The sequence below is a fragment of the Elgaria multicarinata genome, chromosome 3 (genome assembly GCF_023053635.1).
Source record: "Elgaria multicarinata webbii isolate HBS135686 ecotype San Diego chromosome 3, rElgMul1.1.pri, whole genome shotgun sequence".
In the NCBI taxonomy this organism is placed as follows: Eukaryota; Metazoa; Chordata; class Lepidosauria; order Squamata; family Anguidae; genus Elgaria; species Elgaria multicarinata.
The window spans coordinates 28735212-28759476 of NC_086173.1; the positions used below are offsets into that span (position 1 = coordinate 28735212).

The 24265-nt window shown below is 45.2% G+C and overlaps 1 protein-coding gene across 1 annotated transcript; it reads left to right on the plus strand.

The window, feature by feature from the left end:
- Window positions 1-2330: 2330 nt before the first annotated feature.
- Window positions 2331-23533, plus strand: PRIM1 (DNA primase subunit 1). The gene is made up of 13 exons (XM_063119742.1): window positions 2331-2447; window positions 3205-3362; window positions 5379-5485; window positions 8335-8408; window positions 9443-9579; window positions 9806-9864; window positions 12233-12342; window positions 13185-13276; window positions 14988-15108; window positions 16435-16504; window positions 16737-16828; window positions 20324-20422; window positions 21293-23533. The coding sequence occupies exons 1-13, from the start codon at window positions 2345-2347 to the stop codon at window positions 21310-21312; spliced, it is 1242 nt and encodes a 413-aa protein (XP_062975812.1). The 5' UTR covers window positions 2331-2344; the 3' UTR covers window positions 21313-23533.
- Window positions 23534-24265: the final 732 nt, after the last annotated feature.

A 24265-nucleotide genomic window follows, 5' to 3' on the forward strand; every position in this document is an offset into this window, starting at 1 on the left:
GCATTTCAATGGTACATTTAGCATCAGATCTAGTTTGGCATTTAGATAAGCACACATACAGACAATTTATGTCCCAACATTTAACATGAGAAGAATATAATTTTGATAGAAAGTAAGCTGAAAAGCTTACACAGCTTTGTGGACAATGTCATACATCAATTGAGAAAAAAATGACTTCCCATTCCCCCCACCCCAAAATGCGTTTTTATTACATGCTAGGAAAATCAAAACAGAACGCAGAGCAAGAAAAAGCTCCCCAAATAAAGGGAAATTACATGGAAAGTTCCATATCACGCATCCTGTTTGCAAACTTCACATTCTAGTAATGCATTGTTAGCATACTCCCAACCAAGCATCTACAGTTTTTAACCAGGAATGCAAAAACAGCCAATCAGCATATAATGGTGATTCACCAGGGCTCGCTAAGGCCCTGTCTTCACAGAGAGAGGGAGAAAGCACCAATTCAGGCAAAGAAAGTGGAAGAGAGAAACGTTCTCTGAGAGTTTCTATCTGGATTTGCCCCAGAGCAACGTCAGACATTGGAAGAGCTGTACTGATTTTGTTCCCAATTAAAAAGTTGGAGTAAGCCCCTGACTTTTTCAATGCACAGGTTCATGGAAAAGCCCTGCAGTGGTTGCAAAGCTGCATCTGCCTCTTATGACTGATACAGCGCAGATTCGCAGCCATTGTGGGGTTTTCCTTATGTATAGACAGCCCCAAAGTCTCTTGCTGTTTTTGTTGCCTGCCTGATACTGCAAAACTTGGAAGCTGCCAAGCCCCTGGCAAGCCAGAATATATGGCTGGTGGACTGAGTTCAACATAGAGGCTCACAGATTGTACAGACTTGCTCTAAATTGATTTTGAGTTCAAACTCAGGGCTCCTTCACACCAGGCTTTTTATCCCACAGGTGCTTCTGCTTCCGGATCCTTTGTAGGATCAACACTGCCCAGATATGAAAGAGGGCAGGTCTCCTGCAGCTTTAACTGTTGTGATGAAGAGGGAATTTCACCAGAAGCTGCATGCATACGAATGACACCGGATGAAATCCCCTTTTCTATACAACCGTTAAAGATACAGGAGCCCTGTGCTCCTTTCCATATGGTTACCATAAGAGAAATACTGTACAAAAGCTGAGAAATTTTCCCCAACCACTGATCATTGGTAAAGGGGTCTCCAGGTGGGCCAGACTTGGCCTGCAGACCTGATGTTTGATACCAGTCACTTAGTGTCAGACTAGGGCCTGTGAGATCCAGGTTCAAATCCTCACTCAGTCATGAGGCTCTTTGACTGGGCCTAATCACATTTTATTGCATAGGGCTAATGTGAGGAAGATCCATGTATGCCACCCTGAAGCTCCTGCAGAAAGGGTGAGATAACTCACCCGCAGGTCAGTTTTGGCCATCACAGCCATGCCTCTTACATCTCTGCCTCCCTCCATTAATTGGCACCTGCACCTGACAGCAAAGTTTCCTCTACAGACTACAGAGCTAGTGTGGTGTAGTGGCTAAGGTGTTGGGCTGGGAGTGGGGAGATACGAGTTCTAGTCCCCACTCCGCCATGGAAACCTACTGGGTGACTCTGGGCCAGTCAGACTCTCAGCCCCAATCTACCTCACAGGGTTGTTGTTGTGAGGAAAACACAGAGGGGAGGGGGATTATGTATGCCGCCTTGGGGTTCCTTGTAGGGAAAAAAGCGGGATATAAATGTAATAAATAAATAAATAATAAAATAAAACGACTGGGGGCTTAGTACTGCATTCCTGAGCATCCTCGCTTCCAAGGCCATTTACCTTTGAGTATCATCGCAATCTTTTTTGCCTGAGCATCGGGCGAGGTGCATGTGCCCTCAGCCCTCCCCTCGATCAGTCTCAGGGGGTGGGGGGCTCACCCCCCACTTTGGGGTTCCACGAATAAACAGCTGCTTATATTTATTTATTACATTTCTATACCACCCAATAGCCGGAGCTCTCTGGGCGGTTCACAAAAATTAAAAACATTCAAAGTATAAAACAACAGTATAAAACCATAATATAAAATACAATATAAAAGCTCAGCTGTTGTGATTACATCACATGTAATCCGTGACCTCTCATTGAAAAATAAACGCGTTTATGGAAAGTTGCGGGGAGGAAAAAATCAGTCACCACTGGGGGGCCTCAGAAGCCGCTTTGCAAACTGCGCGTGCTTCCCCTTCCACACACACTTTTCGCTTCCCGCCGGGACTACAACTCCCACAAGCCTTTAGCCTTCTACGTGACGAAAGGCGGACGCGCTTCGGATTGGCTCTCCAAGCGGTCGAGGGCGGCGCCTGTTTTCTCCCGCGCGCTCTGCCTTGGTTTTGGACATGGCAGATTTCGAGGCTGCCTCGCTGCCCGACCTGCTGCCCCTCTACTACCGCCGCGTCTTCCCCTTCGGCCCTTATGGGAGGTGGCTGCGCTACGGTGATGGTGAGGAGGAGGGCGGCTTGTGGGTGGGGAGAGCGCTCAAAGGCAAAGGGGGCCGCCTCTGAACGCGGGGCAGGCAGGGACGGAGCGAGGGGAAGGAAAGGAAACTCCAGGGCTCATCTACACCGAGCAGGATATTCCGCTATGAAAGCGGTATATAAAAGGCAGCAGCCACACTAGTGCTTTATAGTGGTATTGAAATGCACTGACAACTGTTAGGGCCCATTGACACATACCATATACTGCTTTCATACCACTTTCATAGTGTTGTATCCTGCTTGGTGTAGTTGTGTCATGGGCCCCAACAGTTGTCAGTGCACTTCAATATCACTATAAAGCAGTAGTGTGGCTCCTGCTTTTTATTTACCACTTTCATAGTGGAATATCCAGCTTGGTGTAGATGAGCCCTTGGACACCGCTTCCGGAGTCACCAAGGACCATCTGGGTTGGCGCTGAGGCAGAGGAGACGCGAACCGGGCTGGCCTCGCAGCAGAGTGAATGGGGCGTCTCTGCTTCCCTTCTCTGCTGCAGCCTCTGCCACACAGTGGAGGTTGGTGGCGCCGGTGTCAGTGGGGTGGTGAATCCGCTCAGGGTTGCAGTCAGAACTGCAAAGGAGTTCTCCAAAAGTGCTTCCTATTGACATCGGAGCCACCAGCCTCCGCTGAGTTTACATATGTGCTTACAACAATAAGTTCTTAGCCAAAGCAACTAGGCCATACTGCCGTATAACTAGGATGGGATCGTCTGCTTCCTTTTGCAGTGTCGAAGAACTACTTCCAGCGGCGGGAGTTCTCATTCACGCTCCGCGATGACATCTATGTGCGGTACCAGTCTTTCAACTCCCCCCAGGAATTGGAGAAAGAGATCCAGAAGATGTGCCCGTACAAAATCGACATCGGAGCTGTGTATTCGCACAGGGTAGGGTATGGAATGGAAGGCTTGACAGCCTAGAAAGAATCTTTGTCTATTCTGCCCCTTTCTTTACTTGAGATCAGTGCTGTTTTGAAACCATTCCTGTCAGGTTTCAGCTTCATCTTAAAATATTCCCTAGAATGGGGATTTAAATATAACTTGTTCCATTCACTCACTACTCATCTATTTAAAACCTAGAATACTTCCCTAACCTTCTTTGCCTAAAGCTGATTCCTTCTTGCAATCCCCTCAGCAGATAGATTATGACCCTGTTCAGATGTTACGTTAAACCACCGTGGTTAAGCATTTTGAGCTAAACATTCTTAACCACGAAGGCTACATAACCACTGTTTAAACATGCTCACTAACCATTTACTGCAAAAGGGTTAGCAGCCTCACCATGGCTTAGCGTGTCATCTGAACAGGCCCATTGGTTGGTCCCCAGTCTATTATTAACTGCCTTTGATGTTTAGAATTCCCTCTATTTCTGATGTTCAGGGTGTGAGCGCCATTGGTGGTGTAGCCAAAACAGCATCACCTACATAAAAGAAGGAGGCATCAGCAGGCTTGGGTAACCCTGAGGTTTGCAGAAGTATACCAAACCTTTAAGGGGTGGGGGAAGCAGCATGCTGATCGACTGTTGAGTTGGGGGTTGGGTTCAGGGGCAGAAAATCAGGTTGCGAGTAGAATGTAATGGAGTATCCTGGAAGGGGACATAGCTAACTGAACAGGTGCACTCCATAGTGCAATGTTTTGTTGCAAGTCCCACTTGTATACTTACAAAGTATATAGCACCATCAGTGTACATGCTTCTTTTCAGAGTTTCATAAGCAGACAAGACAGGTCCCTGCTCTCAAGGAGCTTACCATCGAAAAGGTATACTTTGGCTTTTCTTCAGCCATCTATATTTGTATGTTTCAGGATGTTCATTTCCATGGTAGCCACAAACCCAGAACTTTAAACAGGAAATTTCTCAAAGGAGAGGTGCATGTTATTGTGCAGAGTTGGAGTTATATTGCTTAGATTACTTGCAGTTAAGTAGATTTTAATTTTGTTTGTGCATGGCCAGAACACCATGTGCTGGTCACCCACAAAAGTACTAGAAAAAGCAAATATCTGGGAGTATCCCAACTAATATGTTTTTACAGGTTGCAATCCAATTTAACTCTCATTCATTTCAATGGGTCTACCCTGAGTACACTTAACTAGGGTGACCATATGAAAAAGAAGACAGGGCTCCTGTATCTTTAACAGTTGCATTGAAAAGGGAATTTCAGCAGGTGTCATTTGTATATATGGAGAACCTGGTGAAATTTCCTCTTTATCACAACAGTTAAAGCTGCAGGAGTCCTGCCCTCTTAAATCTCGTCACTCTAGTATAGCTCCTGCACCTTTAACTGTTGTGATGAAGAGGGAATTTCACCAGGTTCCCTATATATACAAATGACACCTGCTGAAATTCCCTTTTCAATACAACTGTTAAAGATACAAGAGCCCTGTCCTCCTTTTCATATGGTCACCCTAAGTACAGTAATGGGCAAAGGGCTTTACAGTCATTATCATATACATCCTTGTAACGTTAATTGTTCATCATGACAACTTAGGGCGCAATTTTGTGCACATTTAGACAGAAAAAACCCCTACAACTCCCAGCAAGCCCCAGCCAGGGAGTTGTAGGACTTTTTTCCGTCTGAACTTGCACAGGATTGAGCCTTTACTCCCATTTTACAGCTGCAAGTAAGTACAACCTGGTGAGCCAGTGGTTAAGAAGAGAAAAATTATGTCCGCCCATCTCCACTGTTTTTTCCAGGCTAAAATGAAGTTCTTCAGGCCTTTCCTCTGGGGTTCAGCATTTCACTAAATAAAAACTTATTTTGGCCCTTGACAGTACAAATATGATCAAGTATTATTTTAACAGAACTGCTGCCGAAGCACAAATGACTTAGCTGTTATGGGTCAATGAAATTTTTGTAAGCAGTTATTATTTCCAGGTTATATCTGTTGCATTTCTCTTCTTTGCAGCCCATCCAGCACAACACTGTTCACATGGGTGCTTTCCAGGCACAGGAGAAAGAGCTGGTGTTTGACATAGACATGACGGATTACGACGATGTGAGACGATGCTGCAGGTATTTTTATTATCCTTCTGGGATAGTGATTTGGGGTCAAATAGCTAGTTTGTTAGTGAGCAGAATATTGTATCTGCCTGGACAGAATAGAGAAATATTTCGAGTCTTGGCTCTCCATCCTCAAATCAGTTCACAAGACACTACTTGCTTCTATACTTGTTTTTGTTGATGCTGCTGCTGCAATAATTATGGACTAGAACCTTGCTTTTTTACTTTCACGTATTTATTATTTTGCATTCTACTGCCATATGTGGGCAGTTTCTGAGCCTTGATAATATATCAAAGAGGAGACAGACCATGTAGTCCTATTTATGTTTACCTGGAAGTAAGCCCATTATGTTCAGTTGGGCTTACTCTTAAATAAGTGTGCAGAGGATTGCAGCCTGAAGGATTCTTGGCTGTTCAGATAACTGGTCTTCCTGCAGCTTGGAAGAACATAAAGATTGCCATGCTAGGCCAGAGTTAAGATTATGAAACCAAGAGTTTGATAACCCTGAGTTTGATAACTCTGAGTTATCAAACAGAGTTTGATAACTCTGGTTATCAAACCAGAGTTATCAAACCAAATGTGCAGGGAAGATTGAAAGCAGGCAAGACGATGAAAACCACCCCGTGCTGTTTTGTCCCCAACAACCGGAATTCAGAGCTTTGCCACATTTAAACATAGCTATTGTTTATCTATATTTTTAAAATCTTGATGCCACCATTCTGGCATACAGCATCCAAGCCAGTTTACAAATAATTGAAGATTTTGTTTTTAATTTTATGAAATTCATAGTAGCATGACTAATAGCAATTAACGGACCTGTCTTTCATTAATTCATCTAATACTCATTTTAAGCAGCATACGTTACTGGCCGTGCACAGCACTGACCTATGCATGTTTACTTGTTAGAAAATCCCACTCTGTTCAGTGTGGCTTACTCCAAAATAAATATGCATGGGGTTGCATAAATTAAACCGAGTACAAATTACGTGTATATTCAGAAGTCAACCCTAATGCATTTAATGGAACTTGGTCCTAGGTAAGTATTATAGGATTGCTGTCTTTGTTAGGTATTTCATGAAGAAATACTTTTTTGTCCGTTTTGAATCTTCAGCCAAAGAATTTAATTAGATGACCTTGTACTCATTTGGCCTCCAGTTTCACTTAACTTGCCAGAGAAAATGACTGTGCAGTCTGCCTCTGGTGCTAACTTGGTCTGCTTCATGCAACCCAGATGTGGTATGCTGATTCCACTTATAATTGCATCTGGGTACTGTGCAGGAAGAGACCTTCCACAATGTGGCTGTTTTGAAGGTCAATATGTACCATAGTTTGTGGAGAAGGGAAAGAGCCTAGCCTCCTGCCGGAATTGCCTGCTCCCCCTCTCCTGAATGGCCGTAAAGTGGCATTTGAGAGCTTTTGCATCCATTTTTTTTTTTTTTTTTTTTTTATTAACCACAGCTTGTCAAAACCTGACAATCTGGTTAATCTTAACAATGGCATGATTGAGCCAAGCCAACTTCAAATAAAGCTAAGATTAACTTCAGTTTAGCTTTTGGGCATAATGCTAAACTGCACTTATTTGAAAGTAAAATCTTCCAACCTTCTCTGGTAGGAAGAACACTTGAACCCAGGGTTGCGGGGAGCTGGGTTTATTCCTAGGACGGTAAACCATAGTTTATCATGGCATCTGAATACAATCAATATCTTCCCATGGTGCCAGAAACTATTGTCATGAATCTTTTGCAGTCCTGCAAAAACAAACCATGTGGCGATGACCCACTGCATAAGAACATACAGCATCCACTGAGTGTATGGAGCTTCAGGGGGCTTGTTCAATGACAGAGCCTCTCCCTATATGAGCCTCTCCCCTGCCACAAGCAGAGCCTTCTCTGTAATGGCACCACTGAGGCCACAGAACGGTTTCCCTGGTGAAGTTTTTGAGTGCATGTGCTTTTTTTTTTAACTACACTGCCCACCTATTTTTTTTTATTATAAGTTTCAATAAGGCAAAGACCAAAAAATGCAAGTGTGACTTCATACTTTAAAGGTCTCTGTTTCAAATATCACAACATTCTAAACTGGAGTAAATTGCACATAAACGTCAATAAAGACAGAGCAAATATAAGTCCATTCATGATTGGTACCTATATACTACTCTTTCAAATGTTGCTAGTATTGTTTGGTCTCTATTGCATTATAGCCGGTGAGCTTTTATCTTTCCAGTCTTGTAGTATCAGTCTTTTAGCAGACAAGAGGGCCGGAAAAATCCATTTACGCTGATCATTTGTTACGTTCCAAGAAGCAGGTACTTAATTTAAAAGAACATGAGCGTCAAATTCAAAGTATATCAGTCTGAAGACTTCCTCCCAAAAGGAGGCAACTATTGGGCATTTCCAAAACATATGAATAAAAGAAGCGTTAACAGTGTGTCACCTCCAACAATTAACCAAGTTAGGCAAACCTTTGTTAAAGGGATGTTGTGGTGTCCAATAGACCCGAGCTACACTGCCCACTTTGTGTGTCAAGCGTTTTCACGAAAAAGGAACTGTGAAAGATGTTTTGTTTTGTATTTATTTATTTATTTATTTATTGCATTTTTACACCGCCCAATAGCCGAAGCTCTCTGGGTGGTTCACAAAAATTAAAATGTTTCCGTTACTTGCTGTTTATAACGTACAGTTTTCCTTCTGCTGTCTTTCTTTTTGCTGTGGGTGCTGCCTTAAAAGGGTTACTGTGTTGTTTTGGGGGTTGCGCTGTTTTGTTGGGATTTTAGAATGTTTTTTGCTAAGCTGCCTTGGCAAGTGGGATAACAATCCTCTTTAAAGAAATACATCGGCTTGGGGGGTTACTCTCTTCTCAGCTCTGCCGAGATCTGCCCCAAGTGCTGGACGCTCATGACCATTGCCATTCGCATCATAGACCGGGCACTCGTGGGTAAGTGGCTTAGGGCAAAGTAGTCACTGTTGGTGTACTGTCTGTTTCAGTTCTCTTTTCCAAGAGGCTCACCAAAGCCTAAACTCAAGCATCTTCTGGAAGTGTATCTGGTGTCTTAATTTTCATGGGATGTCTCCAGCACCATCAGTTTTTGTGCTGCTTTATACAGGGAATCCTAAACAAAAAGACAGTTCACTGTCCCAAGGAATGTCCAGTCTAAAGAAAGAGGACGAGAACGTTTGTGGGATGTGGGTGCACGCGTGAAAAATGAAACTGGATCTCAAGTTTCAGATTGTGATTAATGGTGGATCCCAGATCTGAGAAGATAGGAGATTACGCATGGCTGTGCTGCTTTTAAGAATCCTTGCAGCTATGAATAGAAAAGGAAGTGAAAACCGTGCCTTATTTTTACATAGCCATTTAGCCCTTGGGCTGGAATGGATTCTTGAGCTATGCAACAAGAAGGATCCATTTCCTTTAATCCATAGCCAAGTAGATGTATATGCCTCCTACACATTCTATAAGTCTCTCCCTGACTTTCCTTTGCAACTTTCTTGACTCTGTTACTGCTAAAAGACCACACAGCCTTAGCCCTGTTTTGCAGCAAGAAATTACTACCTGTTATCATCTGCAGAGTTGTAAACAATTGCAGTGTCTTCTCCCCCATATATTTTGTGCCACATTGTAGTGCTGTTTTTGTTTTTATTAGTGATATTAATATTCGTATGCACCCTTATCATTACTTTGAGGAAGCTGGTACAGTATTGTGGCTAAGGGTGTGAAGTGTGAGCCAGGAGGTTGCTGGTTGAAATCTCACTTTAGCTGTGAGCAATCTACTCTGACGCCTCAGTGCTCTCTGCATCTGCCGTAGGGGGAGGATAATGCTGACCTACCTTACAGGATTGTTGTAAGGATTACTGCAATAGTGTACGTAGAGTGCTGTGAACACTGTTAGCACTAAATTTTGTTTAATTGTTTGTAGCCAAGACTGTATGTTCACATTGTGCTTTCTGCTCTTCTGTTTGTCCCTCCAGAGGATTTTGGCATAAAGCACCGTCTCTGGGTGTATTCCGGACGTAGAGGTGTGCATTGCTGGGTGTGTGATGATTCCGTCAGGAAGTGGTCTTCAGCGCTCCGCTCTGCAGCAGTAGAATATCTCACTGTAGTGAAGGTATGGTGCCTTTAGGAAGATAGGTGGGGAGAACTGATAGCATACAAGCTACAATTCTGCCCTATCATGCAAGCGAGGCAGAAAACATGGTATCATTTCCCTAGTCTCACTGCACGCTGCTTGCATATAATTGCTGAAAGTGCCATAGTATTTCAAGCTTCAAATGGGTGGGGAGGGAAACTGGCCAAAGTCAAGGCTCACGCTGCATATTCCTAATATTTTGTAGGGTGGTGAAGAGACAGTCAAGAAGGTGACCCTCCCAAGCAATATTCACCCGTTCATCAGGTCAGTTGGCGCGACAGCCAGATAATTTGTAGCATGTGCAAACGGGGGGGTGGGGGGCATGCCCTGAATCCCTCCCTGCAGCCCATGGCTGCTTAAGTGCTTTTCAGGTTGTGCTGCAAATAGGGCATGACGAAGCATGGCCTAAAAACACTGCATGGTGGGTATCTGAATGGGAAGACAAGATGAGTAGGAAGTAGAGATGCCACAACCAATGAAGTGCTGGACTAGATGGACCCCTGGTCTGATCCTGCATGGCTCCTTTTATGTCCTTACGTTAATGGAGCAAAAGGCCTGGCCTCCTTCAGTGGCAGGCTGTTTTCCAGGGAAAGCACTGACGCAGCCCAGTCTGGGCTGGATGTTTTTAACATTGTTTTAACTGTTTTTACTGCTTTTAAATTATATATTGTTTTAACTTGGTTCATGGTTTAATTTGTTTTTAACTGTGCATATTTATTGTTTTCTACTGTATGCTTTTATCTGTACGCCACCCTGAGATCTTAATGATATAGGATGGGATACAAACGTTATAAATAAATAAATAAATAAATGAGAGAACCCTTTGGCTGCTACCCAAAAGCAGAGAGGGGTGGGCCATAGTTCATGCAGCCCTGAAAGTAATTCTGATACAGACGTGCAGGGTGGAGAATGGCTTCTGGTTAACAGTGTGCCCTGTGCTGGTTAAAATCCCCTCCCTATTCTCACAGTGCTGAAATGGGATGACAGAGAAAATGGCCCTTCTGTTTCAAATTTCGACTTCTGGTTTTGAGGCCATATGTGCAGTTGTCCATTTTTGCAGGCCAGTGCTGAGGCTTGCTGTACTTCGGCACACTTCATACTTGTGCAATCCGCAACAGAGCAATGACCTATTCTTTTCCCTGTTTAGGTCTAGTAATGTTTGTGCTGTTCCGGCAGAGCTGGATGTGGCATTGCTGCAAAACTCTGCCATTCTACTTTGCACCTCCTAGAACTGCACAGATTGCTCCAGAGCCAAGCAGGAGCAAACAAAATGCCAGTGAGGGATTTTGGCAGGGGCCAGTTTTGGCAAGCTGCACCTGCTCAAATTCCTCCTACAAAGAATTGAGAGTTTACTTATTTACTTATTTATGACATTTTTATACTGCCCAATAGCCCAACTCGGAGTGGTTCGCAAAAATTTAAACTCTAAAATGCAACATGATAAAACATGGTATAAAACCTTTAAAATTGTAAAACAGAATAAAACCAGAGTAAAAACCAGCAGCAGGGGAAGATCTAGAGGCCGTGGCTCAGCGGTAGAGCACTTGCTTTGCACGCAGAAGACTCTGGGTTCAATCCCTGGCTTCTCCGGGTAAGTCGAGGAAAGAATTCTGCCTGAAGCCCTGGAGAGCCATTGCTGCCAATCAGTGTTGACAATATTGGGCTCAATGGACTTTTGGTCTGTCTCAGTATAAGGTGGTGTCATGTGTTGAAAAACACAACATTTAAAAACAAAGTTGAGGGATTAAAACGTCTGGAAAAATAAAAAGCTCTTCACCTGGGGCTGAAAAGACCACAAAGTGTACACCAGGTGATCCTCTCTGAGGAGGGCATTACACAACCAGGGTGCCACCACTGAAAAGGCCCTCTCAGTAGCCACTTGCCCCACTGCATTCAGTGGGGCACCCAGAGGAGGGCCTCTGAGATGATCTTAGAGTCCAGGCAGGTATATATGGGAGATGATCCTTCGGGTAATCTGGCCCCAAGCCATTTAGGGCTTTAAAGGTTAATACCAGCATTTTGTAAAAGAGTCATGCTGGATCAGACAAAAGGCCTATCCAATCCAGCACTCTTGATCCTACAGTGGCCAACCTGCTGCCTATGGGAAGCTCACAAGCAGGACATGAATGCAATGGCACCCACCCACACTCGCATTCCTCAGCAATTTGCGTACAGAGGCAAGCTGCCTCTGACACTGGGGATAATACATAGCCATTATTTACCATTAACATTTATATACCGCATTTGGGGGGGTGGGGGCTGAAGGAAAACAAAATCTCCCATCAAGGTGGTGACCAGCAATTTAAAATTATGAAACACAAAGCCATTTAAAACATTAAAACGATCACATAATTTAAAAGGCAAGATGAAGAAGATGTGTCTTCACATCCTTTCTGAAAGCTGAGAGGGTGGGGGCCAACTGTAATTCTTGAGGGAGCGCATTCCACAGTTTGGGAGCAAGGTGGGAGAAAGCCCTTTCACGCATGCTGGGCAAATGGGCCTCTGAGGGTAACGATGCCCTCAAGAGGGCCTCTCCAGCATATCTTAATAACGGACATGACTAATAGCCATCGATAACTTTATTCTCCAGGATCCCTGTGTCTCTCTGATGTTTTCCCCTCTTCCGTTTTAGTGAATCGATAGATGTGTTGACTCTTTACTTCGAAGAGTACGCCCTTGTTGGTCAAGACATACTTGGAAGCAAAGACAGCTATGAAAAAGTGTTGGCTCTGGTCCCAGAGAATATCCTTTCAGGAGCTCTGAAAGGCCGTAGGGACATGGCAGAAAGGAGTTTTGCATGTCTTACTAGTAACATACCCATAAATAATCAACGCCATAGGTATAAAAATCCAGGTGCCTGCTAGCCCTGGGCCTGGTGATTGATGCCTGTGTTGCTCCAGGGGGTCAGGGAGCCGATTTCTCCTGTCTGGTTCCTAAAGTTCTCTGCAAAAAGGTTTATGTTCCCTGGTCAGGGCTTAGGGTTCCTTTAAAGTCTGAAGTCTGGTCTTGTGGGGGTGGGGGGATACTTACACACCACCCTCAAGCCAGCCAACAACATTAACACAGAAACAGTCAGAAAAAATATAGCCCAAAACAGAACAACCCCTTTTCTCCTTGCCCCCCCCAAAAATGACAGGGGGGGGAACCTTAAAGTTAGACTCTGCCAAAAGACAAGGAATGAAGTGGCCAAGCAGACCTCTCAGGGGAGGGTATTCTATATTATTTTTATGGTTTATACCATGCCTTTCAATCAAATGATTCCCATTATGGCTTACAACAGGCTGTAATAATACAACCCTCCCACTTAACACTCCCAAAACCTCAACCGAACCCAACAGCCCTTGGTCTCCTGGTTGATGGATGAAGCCATGGGGCCTGTTTCCCTTCAGCACTGCCACCCCACGGCAACTGGCAGTTGGCAGGGAACGGGTCTTTCCAGGCACAAGCCTTTTTAGAATGAGCGGGAGCCATGCCCCCACGCTAACGTGGGTGGGTGTGAGTGCATGCAAACAAGGGTGCCATTTTCTGCCTCAGGGGCCAAAATGCCTTGGGCAAATCTTGAAACTCCTTAACAGTTCAGCCACCAGTTCGAGTTGATCTTCTGCAGGAATTCAGTAAAAGAAAGCAAGATTCGCTCCAGCGCTGGGCACTGTTGAAACAAAAGTTGGCGAAAAATGTAAGTACTTGAGTTGCGGGAGGGGAAACGGCTTGAGTCATAGGAGATTTGTGGGTGGGACCCCAGGCTGCCAGCCCTGGGTGATGGGGAACAACATAGCCCCGGAAGCCAACGAGGTTTCGCTTCCTGGACCAGGGTTGATGGCCAGTGTTTGAAGACTGGAGGGCCTTAGGCTTTAGATGAGCCTTCCCCAGCTTGGAACCCTCCACATGTTTTGGACTGCAACTCCCAGGATTCCTGGGTCATGGTGGCAGGGGCTGATGGGAGTTGAAGTCCAAAGGGCACCAGTTTGGGGAAGGCTGCCTTTTAGTTCATGTTTTAAATGGCTTTGTGTTTCATAATTTTAAATTGCTGGTCACCACCTTGATGGGAGATTTTGTTTTCCTTCAGCCCCCACCCCCCCAAATGCGGTACATAAATGTTAATGGTAAATAATGGCTATGTATTATCTCCAGTGTCAGAGGCAGCTTGCCTCTGTATGCAAATTGCTGAGGAATGCGAGTGTGGGTGGGTGCATTTTTCTAGAGAAGGCTGCCTTTTAGTTCATGTGTGCATTTTTCTAGAGAAGGCTGCCTTTTAGTTCATGTGTGCATTGTTCTAGAGAAGGCTGCCTTTTAGTTCATGTGTGCATTTTTCTAGAGAAGGCTGCCTTTTAGTTCATGTGTGCATTGTTCTAGAGAAGGCTGCCTTTTAGTTCATGTGTGCATTTTTCTAGAGAAGGCTGCCTTTTAGTTCATGTGTGCATTGTTCTAGAGAAGATTGCCTTTTAGTTCATGTGTGCATTGTTCTAGAGAAGGCTACCTTTTAGTTCATGTGTGCATTATTCTAGAGAAGGCTGCTGTAATGTCCAGGATGGCTAGAGAGAAACAGCAAGAGGGGAGGGCGCTTATGTGCCCCAAAACAGAAGAGGAAATATCCTCAGGTGCCTGGAAAAAGTTTTATTTTGCCCAATGCTTTCCCTTCCTCAGGGGTGAACTTATCTTTCTGGCAACGTGTCGCAAAGACTCTTTCCAGTGGCGCTTTTGTCTTAAAATGCTCCAGCTAAGAATATTTTATCTTCTGTTTCTGGATGCCTGGAGACCAGTGCCAGTTCCATGACCTTTGTTGAGGCAACTGGCTCTGATCTCTTTGGATGCTCTGTGCAAAGTAAAGAAAAACGATGGCAGCCTGTGCCTCTCCCCACCCCCACAGGCAAAAGTTATATCCCACCACCCTCTGCAACCATTTAAGAACCTAGGACGGTGGTGGAGCATGAGGATGAGGCTGGAGGCCACCCAGATTGATAGACCAGGGTGCTCCTGCACATCCCAGAACCCACAAGCTCTCCTGGTCCCAACAGAATGAACTTGGGAGTCTAATGTTGGCTCCAGGCAAAAACTATTGTGTATGTTTTATTGTAATTTCCGTTGAAAGGAGGTATATAAATGAATGTGGCCTATGTGCCACTGGCTGGCTGTCTCTGAGCTAGCGGTTTCCCTTTGTAAAAGTGCTGCTCACTGACCCTTTCTGCTGATTTCCCACCACCGCAGTCCGCGTTGTGGAAGTGTCGCCTTTGGCATTGCAGTCAGACTGTGTGCTCGTGGGTACTGTGGTGGCCCAGCTCCTGCTTCGGGACCGTAGCCTTCCTCTCCTATCTACGGGAATAATACTGAAAATCTGTCAAAGCCCCAAAGATTAACATTTCTCTCATTTTTCCAATAATACACTCAAGAAAACGCCACACGTCGCGTCAGAGATCATGCTACAGTACTGCTTCCCCCGGCTGGATATTAACGTTAGCAAGGGGATCAACCACTTGCTGAAGAGCCCCTTCAGCGTCCACCCCAAAACAGGTGGGTTGCGAGATGTTTCAGCTTCTCATCCTTTACTCAAGTTGGGCATCCAGTGGGATATAGGGCTGGACAGAGCGTTGGGCCTGGATCAGGGCATTCAAGTATTCCGTTTGTCCCATGATGTTCAGTGGGTGACTCTGGGCCACTTGGATCTCCAGCCTAACTTCTCTCGTAGGGGTGTAGTGATGATAAAATGATACAATGCGAGCACAGGCCATTTACGGCCTGTAGGGATTCCACATGTGGCCAGCCAGCGTCTTCCCCAGGCCACGCTCCCTCTCCCTATGGGGTAAAACCTCTTTGTTTCCAATCAGCAATTGATTGGAGGGAAGAGCTTTTCTCTGCTCAGGATGGGGAAATACACCCCCTCCTTAGCTGATCTGTGTGGATCAGCTGAGGGAGGGGAGGGAAGCTGTGACGTGTGTGTGTGTGTGATGTCTAGCCCTGCTCCCCCTGGGTTGGAAGAAGGCATTTCAGGTGATCAGGTGATCAATCAGACTCTGAAGTAGAGGAGTCGGCGCCTGTACCAATGGGGGAGAAAGCTCTCTTGGGCTCTTCACCAGCTCGTAATGAACCCTCTCCAGAGCTTATCTCGTCAAGTGCAAATGATACACAGTCACTGGGAAGCCAATATTCTTCCGAGGGAGAGTGCACAGAGAGGTTAGCCGATCCTAGAGTACGCCGCAGACTAAAACGGGCGGAGCTAAAGGAAGGCGAGAGAATGTCGGCCCGGCTCGCATCGCATCAGAAGCCGCCTCAGAACTAGCCTCTCTGAAGTTAACGCATCTTGGGAAAGGGCTTTCCATTCTTCTGGAAAGGACAATTGTCTCACTTAGTTTGCACAGTTTTGCCTAGGGGAAAGTTCCTAGGGATAAGACTCTCTTCAGGTGGGAAGAGAAGTTTATTGCCTGAATAAAGCTTTGTGGATTACTTAGCAGGCTTTGTTACTGTCTCCCAAGAAGGCAGGAGGTTTTGAGAAACATGACAGTGTGTGTGTGTGTGTGTGTGTGTGTGTGTGTGTGTGTGTGTGTGTGTGTAGCATAAGAGCCTTGCTGGATGAGACCAAGGGTCCATCTAATCCAGGATTCTGCTCACACAGTGGCCAACCAGCTGCCCACAGGAAACCCACAAGCAGGACATGAGTACAAAAGCACCCTCCCGCCCATGTTCTCCAGCAACGAGTGTACACACACAAAAGAGAGAGAGCAGGTGGCAATAACATGCATGCTGGCGTGTGGCCCCCGGTGTTGCCGCCCTTCCTACATACTTTGCCCCCTTCACATGAGTGAAGGGGGCTACAGCGATGCCGCTTTTTGCCTCTTTCAGGGCGTATTTCAGTTCCCATTGACTTGAAGAACCTGGATGAATTTGATCCGTTTGCAGTTCCCACTATAAGGTATGGATCCTCTTGGTTTGGGGCAATTGGAAGTGGGGAAGGTGTAGCATACTCTTCCCAAGGAAGCTCCCCAGGTGCATACTCTGCCGTCTTTTCTGCCCCATCCGCTGCTGTGAATTTTTGCCGATGCAGTCAGTATAAGAAGAGTGAACTGACAGTATTGGGCAGTGACAATTAACAACGCCTAGCCAGGGTTTGTGGGATTTCCTGTGGCTTTTGTTCTTGTTTTTAGCCGCCTCTGTCACGAGCTGGACACAATTCGCAGTGATGACGGGAACAGAAAGGAAAACGAAGGGGAGACAGAAGGCTCTCGCAAGAGCAGGGGTGAGTGGGTCGGAGGAAGAGATGCTTCCCCATCACAGCCCGTTTTTTTGTTGTGTGTGTGTGTGTGTGTCATTCCATGGTGGATCGGTTGAGCCAGTGTGGTGTAGTGGCTAAGGAGTTGGACTGGGAGTCAGGAGATCCGGGTTCTGGTCCCCACTCGGCCATGGAAACCCACTGGGTGACTTTGGGCCAGTCACAGACTCTCAGCCCAACCTACCTCACAGGGTTGCTGTTGTGAGGATAAAATGGAGAGGAGGAGGATTATGTGTGCCGCCTTGGGTTCCTTGGAGGAAAAAAGGCAGGACATAAATAAATAATAAAACGCTGCACCGGTAATCGCTAAATTCTGCAAACTTGCATAACCCCCTCTTACTTTGCACAACTCTTCAGTTTTTCACAATTTATGTGTGTTTAGCTAATTGTGGGGAAGGGGGAGGAGGGGTGCAAGGCATGGAAGTCCCACCTCCGGGCTTTGGCAGTCTTGTTCAGCCCTCCCTCTGGCATATGAGGATTCAGCAGATCTGCCTGCTTGGAAGAACTGCAGCCTGCTCTGTGACAAGGCAGGCCACACAAGTAGAGCACTTCCCCACCCACCAGCAGATCTGCTCAGAAACTATCCTGTGCAAGGAACACGGCCTTCTTTGCCTCCAGACACTGCATTGCAGGAGAAGTGAGTGAGGGCCTTCTCAGTGGCTGCTCCGGTGCTCTGGAACTCTCTTCCCGGGGAAGCTAGGCTGGCTCCCTCCTTGATGGGCTTTCGGAAGCAGGCTAAAAAAAATTTGTTCAAGCAGGCCTTTGGAGAATAATCCAGCCCTCCATCTATGTTAATGTCTTATAATTTTGTTGTGTATTTTTTAATTGTTTATGGTTTTGTTTCCCCCCCCCCCCATGTATATTTTAAACTTTGTAAGGCCGCCTTGAGGCCCAGCATTGGGCAAAAGGTGGGATACAAATAAATAATAATAATAATAATAATAATAATAATAATAATAATAATAATAATAATAATAATTTGCTTCTCTGTGGGGAGGTGGTAGAACTCCAGTGAAGAGCACCACTGGGGCGAGGTGGGGATTGTTTTCCAGGAAAAGCAATTGGCACGGATGTTCCCTGATAACACCTCTGGTTAACAGGGGAAAGAAACTATATTCACATGGCTCTGATTCTGACTTGACTCAGTCGGCCCCAGACCCATTTGTTTTGTGAACTAGCCTGGGCACATTGTAATAAGGCAAATACAGGAATTCAGTCATTGTAGTAATAATGTTTCAGAACCTCGTAGCTCAACAAGGCAGATAATTTTTCAAGAGGTGACCGTGGCCAGGTGTGTGTAAATGCAAGAAAGGGTTATTCTTCAAAAATGGACAAAGGGCCTGTTCAGAAGACACCTTAAACCCTGCTGGTTAAGGAGCAGGGCTTAAGGTGTCTTGTGTGACGTGTTTTGCTAAACCGTGCTCACACACTAACCGCAGTCGGATCGTCTGCAGGAGGGTTAGCGGTAACCATGGCTTAAAGTGTTGCATGCAACAGCATGGTTTGTGGTTAGTGCTATGCCCAGAGAACCACAGTTTCGCTAACCACAGAGCCTGAAGTGTCGTCTGAACCAGACCCAAAGGAATATAAACATCACAGAACACCTATAGAGCCATGTGCTCTGTGCACATACTGGGGGCCAAACCAGAAACACCTTTGTTTAAAGCCAGTTCAGCTATAAAGCAAGCAGGGACGGTTAACTTTTAACACTGAATGGAGTGTATTGAAGGTATGGGAGTGAAACACGCTCCATCTTTTCCTTCCTGCCCACTGCTACTTTAAAATGTTTTCTCCCTGCTGGCTCACTTCCAGTACGCTTGTGGACTGGAAAGTAGGGGTGTGCTCTGCTCCATTTCAGATCCCCGAATCTGGAGCGGGCTGATCAGGACCTCCTAAACCCGGTTCCAGAGCGGATCGGGGCGGGTCCAGATTGACTCAAAGTGGTTCGGAACGGTCCAAATCGATTCAGACCATTCCAAAGCTTTGGAGCCAGGTAAGTGGTATGGGGGGGCTTACCTGGCTCCCCCGTCCGCCGTGGTCCGTGCGGTGATGGCAGCAGAGCCAGGTAAGGGGGGAGGGGGGCTTACCTGGCTCCGTCCACCACCGCTGTGGTCCATGTGGCGGCAGACGACAGAGCCAGGTAAGGGGGAGGGGGGCTTATTTGGACACCATATTGTCCCCACTTCCCTGCCTCCGCTGCGGAGGCAGGGAAGGGGGGAAAGGGGGCAAAACGGCGTCCAAATATCGATCCATACCTCCAGATCTCACTCTGGTTGTGGAGCGGGTCGGGGAGGGGGTCCGGATCAGGATCTGAAGCGGTTCAGTGGGGCGTGCACAGCCCTACAGGAGAGAACATCTTAAAGCAGAGCAGGGTGAGGCAAGAAGGGGAGAGGGGTAGGTTTTGCTCCCGCCCTTGTGCATTTTGTTTTATGTTAAAATATAATCCTACCACCACCACCACCCCAGTTTTTAGCAAACAAGTGAAGTCAACAACAGAATTGCTCCTTGCATGCCTGCCTTTGGGAGCAGTTCAAATGGCAAGTACAAAGGAGAGGGCCTTTTCTGCAGTGGCCCCAAGCCTTTGGAATGCTTTATTGTCTGGGGTCTGTTAGGCTCCATCATTGCAGGTAGTGATGGGCAAACATACCCCAAGTGAGTTTGGTATTTAGTTAGAAAACAACAAACATCCGTGTAGGCTCAGACAAGAACTCTTCCTCAAAGCGAACCCTCGTTCCATGTGAATGAACTTTTGCACATTCACAATATCAAAGTGCATCTTGGGAGCTGTAGTTTGGAATCACATGATGCCTCCTCAGAGCTAGAGCTGTAATGGCAGCGGTGGCAATGAGGGAAGCTGCAAAGCAAACTGTAGAACGACTAAAGGTTGGGGCGGGGAAAACGCTGCCAAGACCTCTTTGCAGAGCCAGAGAGACAGTGGTGAGGAGGAGGAAGGAAGGAAGCAGCACAGAGATGGTTACGCCAACCAACACAGCATATGCGCAGGAATGGCATTGTCTAGATACAGACTATGCATGCACAGAAGCTCTTGATCAATTCTGAACTTAATCGCAAATTCATAAACCAACCATCCAGGCTCGTTAAAAAGGTGAGCATTAGGAAAGTTAACCCAGCAGGCGGACTAATTACAAAATTTGACAGTATCTCTAATTGCAGGCCTTTAGGAAAGTCTTGAAGGCCCATTTGTTTTCTTTGGCTTTTTCTTGAGTTGCATTATATTTGGACTGTTGATAGTTCTTAGCTGCTGTTTATGTATCGGATTTTATTTTTATTTTTCTGGACCAAAGGTTTTATTATCATTACTGGCTTTTATTATTTTTGAAGTGTTTATTATTGTATCGGATTGTATTGTGCAACCACCTTGAGAGGGTTTTTACCCTTATAGGTGGCTTAAAACTATTTTAAATAAAATGGTGCCCCCTGCCACCCTTTGTCTTTTTATAGATTACAGGAAAACTAGCCTGGCTCCATACGTGAAAGTCTTTGAACAGTTCCTGGAGGAAATAGAAAACTCTCACAGAGGGGAACGTCTGAACGCTAGCGGTAAGGGCTTGAGCCAGAAGGAGGCTGTTGGCTTGGGCTGCCTGTGACAGTGCCTAAATGCTGCCCCCTTCCCCCCCCCCCCCGTGAAATCAGTCTAACTGGGGTCCCACAAGTACTTTGCGTTAAATGTTTATTTATTTATTTATCTTATTTATTACATTTCTATACCGCCCAATAGCCGAAGCTCTCTGGGCGGTTCACAAAAATTAAAATCATAGCAAGACAATCAACAGGTTAAAAGCACAAATACACAATACAATATAAAAAGCACAACCAGAATAAAAACCACGCAGCAAAATTGATATAAAATTAAAATACAGAGTTAAAACAGTAAAATTTAAATTTAAGTTAAAATTAAGTGTTAAAATACTGGGAGAATAAAAAGGTCTTCAGCTGGCGACGAAAGGAGTACAGTGTAGGCGCCAAGCGGACCTCTCTGGGGAGCTCATTCCACAACCGGGGTGCCACAGCGGAGAAAGCCCCGGGAATGTTCTCTTTCCGAATGCCTCCGTTTTACCGAACAGACATACCACAACTCTATTGGGACCCTTTTTTTAAAAAAAAATAATCTTGTTGTTTTAATATGCCTCGATTTGTTGCTTGGCTCATTTGACTTGGCTCCAAGTCAAAATAATGTGACAAGCAGCAACAGAGGAAAAACCTGGATCCCCTGTGACTGGGCTGCTGTTTTAGAACCATTCATCTCGTACTGTGAGGAAATTGTATGCATTACCAAATTTGAGGTTTTAAGTTAAGGAAAAACAGAGATTCCCCCAACCACTACCTCCCATAGACTCAACTGTATAAGGTGTGCATAACGTGTTAGATGTCTTTGAAGTATGCCTTAACTGTTTTAATTTCCCTTTTTAGACATGCAGCTGGAATTCTGAAGCTTTTGAACTCGTGATGTGCAGCAACCATGATCATTTCATAGGGCCAAATGCTTAGGATCAGCTACAATGAAACACTTTTAGCTGCCCCATTCTTGCGCTAACCGACTTCATTTGCAAGGGCAGACAAAATGGGTCTTTCCTAGCAAAGGAGAGGCAATAAAAGTAGAATTCAAAGTCTTGCATGTGCCAGCAACTGAATACAAATACCTATATGAGGAATGGCCCCGAAATAAAATATCTACAAGATTAAAGTCAACATCCAACTACTGTTCAGTTTTCCATGAGGTGCGAGTCTAGTCAATGGGATTCACCCTTTGTTGGTACCAGACAAGAGAAGAGGTCATATTGCATATAGCAGGGCTGGGGAAACTGTGGCTGTTGTCAGTCTCCAATTCCCGTCATCCCCAACTATTAGCCATGCTGGCTGGGGCTGATGGAAGTCTGAGTCCAACATAACACAAGTTCAACATCACAGCAAACAAAAATGGTGGGCACTTTTTTCTTGAGATGAACTTCAGGAAAAAGAACAGGCAGCTCTGATTGGTACTTGTGGGGGAAAGGAGTCTGGTTTGTAAAGCTGCAGAGCTCATGGGTTACCAAGAAATTCAGCATCCAGGACTTTATCTTACACACTTAGCAAGTAAAAGACTTTGATCTAAGCAATTCCAATGGCCTCAAGACCCTGTACTTTCCAGGGAACCAAATGTGTTTTCTATCCTCCAACGCCTGGTTTTTGATGCGGAAAGTTAAGAGGGTATTTCCCCTCTATGCTTTTGAGGAGGATACCTCTTTGATTAAAGGTGCCATATTTAGAAACCAAGCTAGAACTTTCCTCTAAACACCCAGCAGCTTTCCATTGGGCTTCAAGGCACTTTTTCATTTTGCCCTGAGCAGATTTGCGCAGTGTGTGAGCACCACACTGAATGAAAGCCCCCAGCATCAGTATTAGGGCAGCCTTCTCCAACTTGGGTGCCCTCCAGATGTGCTGGGCTGCAGCTACCAGAATTCCCACCAGGTTGGGGAAGGTTGTATTAGAGCCCCCCAAGGGCTTCATAACCCCCCTTTTTTTTGCAAGTAACAATAAAATCACACCATAGTAACAGTAGACTATGATCAATGACATTTAGAATTTTGAGTTCCAGCATATTAAACGAGTAAAATAAATAAATGTGGAAGATAGGAAGGAAACTAGCCAACTCTCATCAATGTGGCAGGTTTTATACAAGATCGTAAGACTGGTATGACGAAAAGCAGCAATGCTTTGTGGTCTTGTATTGGATATGTATAGCAGACATTCAGTGGGGTCCCAATGTCGGAGAAAGACAGATTGTGTCTCTATCTCAATGGTGTCACGGGCTCCAGTCCATTTACATTCTCCTAAAGGCGTAAATGGTTGTCATGGACTTCTGTGGCACAAATACTGCTACTCGGCCATGACTTTCAAACAACAGCTTAGTCCAAACTGGTTGAAAGGTTTTGCAATCGTTCAGCTAACAGCTGATAGTTTGTTGCCTGCTGAGTGCAGTTTTATTAAATGTCAGTCTAGTTAAATGTTTTAAAATGGAAATGGTACGCAAGAGTGCAGTTATAGAAAGGGGGGAAATTAAATGAGCACAAAACACTGAAACGTAGTGGCTCAGCTGCAGCTATGTATAATAAAGCAGTAGGAGGCCAATGGTGCTCCATAAAGTAATTCCTGTGAGCTGATAAAGGCCAGGGAGATGGATTTGGACACTGTCAGGAGAGGGCTGCAGGTAGTATGCATAATATCCATATGTATGTAACCCACATGCTGCATATGGCAGACTTCCTTATATACAGGGAGCATCATGTCTGGTGGTGTGCCTGTGTGCCCACAGGATGCACATAAGGGACAGAGGGACGCTGAGAGTGGTACAGCTGAAAAACTGCCCATGGCTTAAAACCCAAGAGTCGAGTGCAGCCTTACAATTAAGTACACAGAAGCTGGTCTCAGCAGCTTCACTTCACAGGCCTGTAAAGCACATGTCTATGGCAACTATGCTGTGCCTGCCACTCTCTCTACTATCATATATATTGCTTTTAATTTGGTTTGCGTACAGCACAAATGTTAAGGCTGTTTCTTTATCTTCTCAGGAGAATACCTTTTTATATTCTTGTCTTTTCTTTATATTTAAGCTGTAACTGTGTTTACGAATTAAAAATTGTTAAAATGTTTCATAAAGTTTTTAAAAGCAAACGTTGCTAGCTTGTTTAATCCATATATGCCAATATGAGTTGCTTGTAATATATCATGAAGCTGAAGTGAGGGTGGAGGGGAAAACTCCTTATTTCAGTCTCTAAACACGTGGTTGGCTGGTTGCACAGAGGCAATTATTAGGGTGTTTCCACATCAGGAATTGGATGCAGACTTATTTAGGGTTGTAGGATATTATTAGTATTAGTATTAGTATTAGTATCCTGCCTTTTGCCCAATACTGGGCCTCAAGGCGGATAGAGTTGTAGGATTTTTTTCTGCCTAAACATGCATAAAATTGCACCCTTAGTCATGCTTAGAATATTTAAGTTAGTCATGAGTCATGACTAACTGATCCTATTGATTTCAATGGTTTATTCTAACCTCGCCTACGTCTGCATCCAAACCTAGGCACTGTGTGTGCAATTGCCACACTTTGTTCATTCAGTGTGGTGTAGTGACAAAAGTGTTGGTCTGGGAGTCAGGAGATCCGGGTTCTAGTCCCCACTCGGCCATGGAAACCCACTGGGTTACTTTGGGCCAGTCACAAACTCTCAGCCCAACCTACCTCACAGGGTTGTTGTGAGGATAAAATGGAGAGGAGGATTATGTACGCCGCCTTGGGTTCCTTGGTGGAAAAAAGGCAGGATATAAATGCAATAAATAAATTTATAGGCACAGCATCATCGTCTATCAGTGTCCTATGTTTTCCTAGTGGTCGTTCTGTCTTTCCTC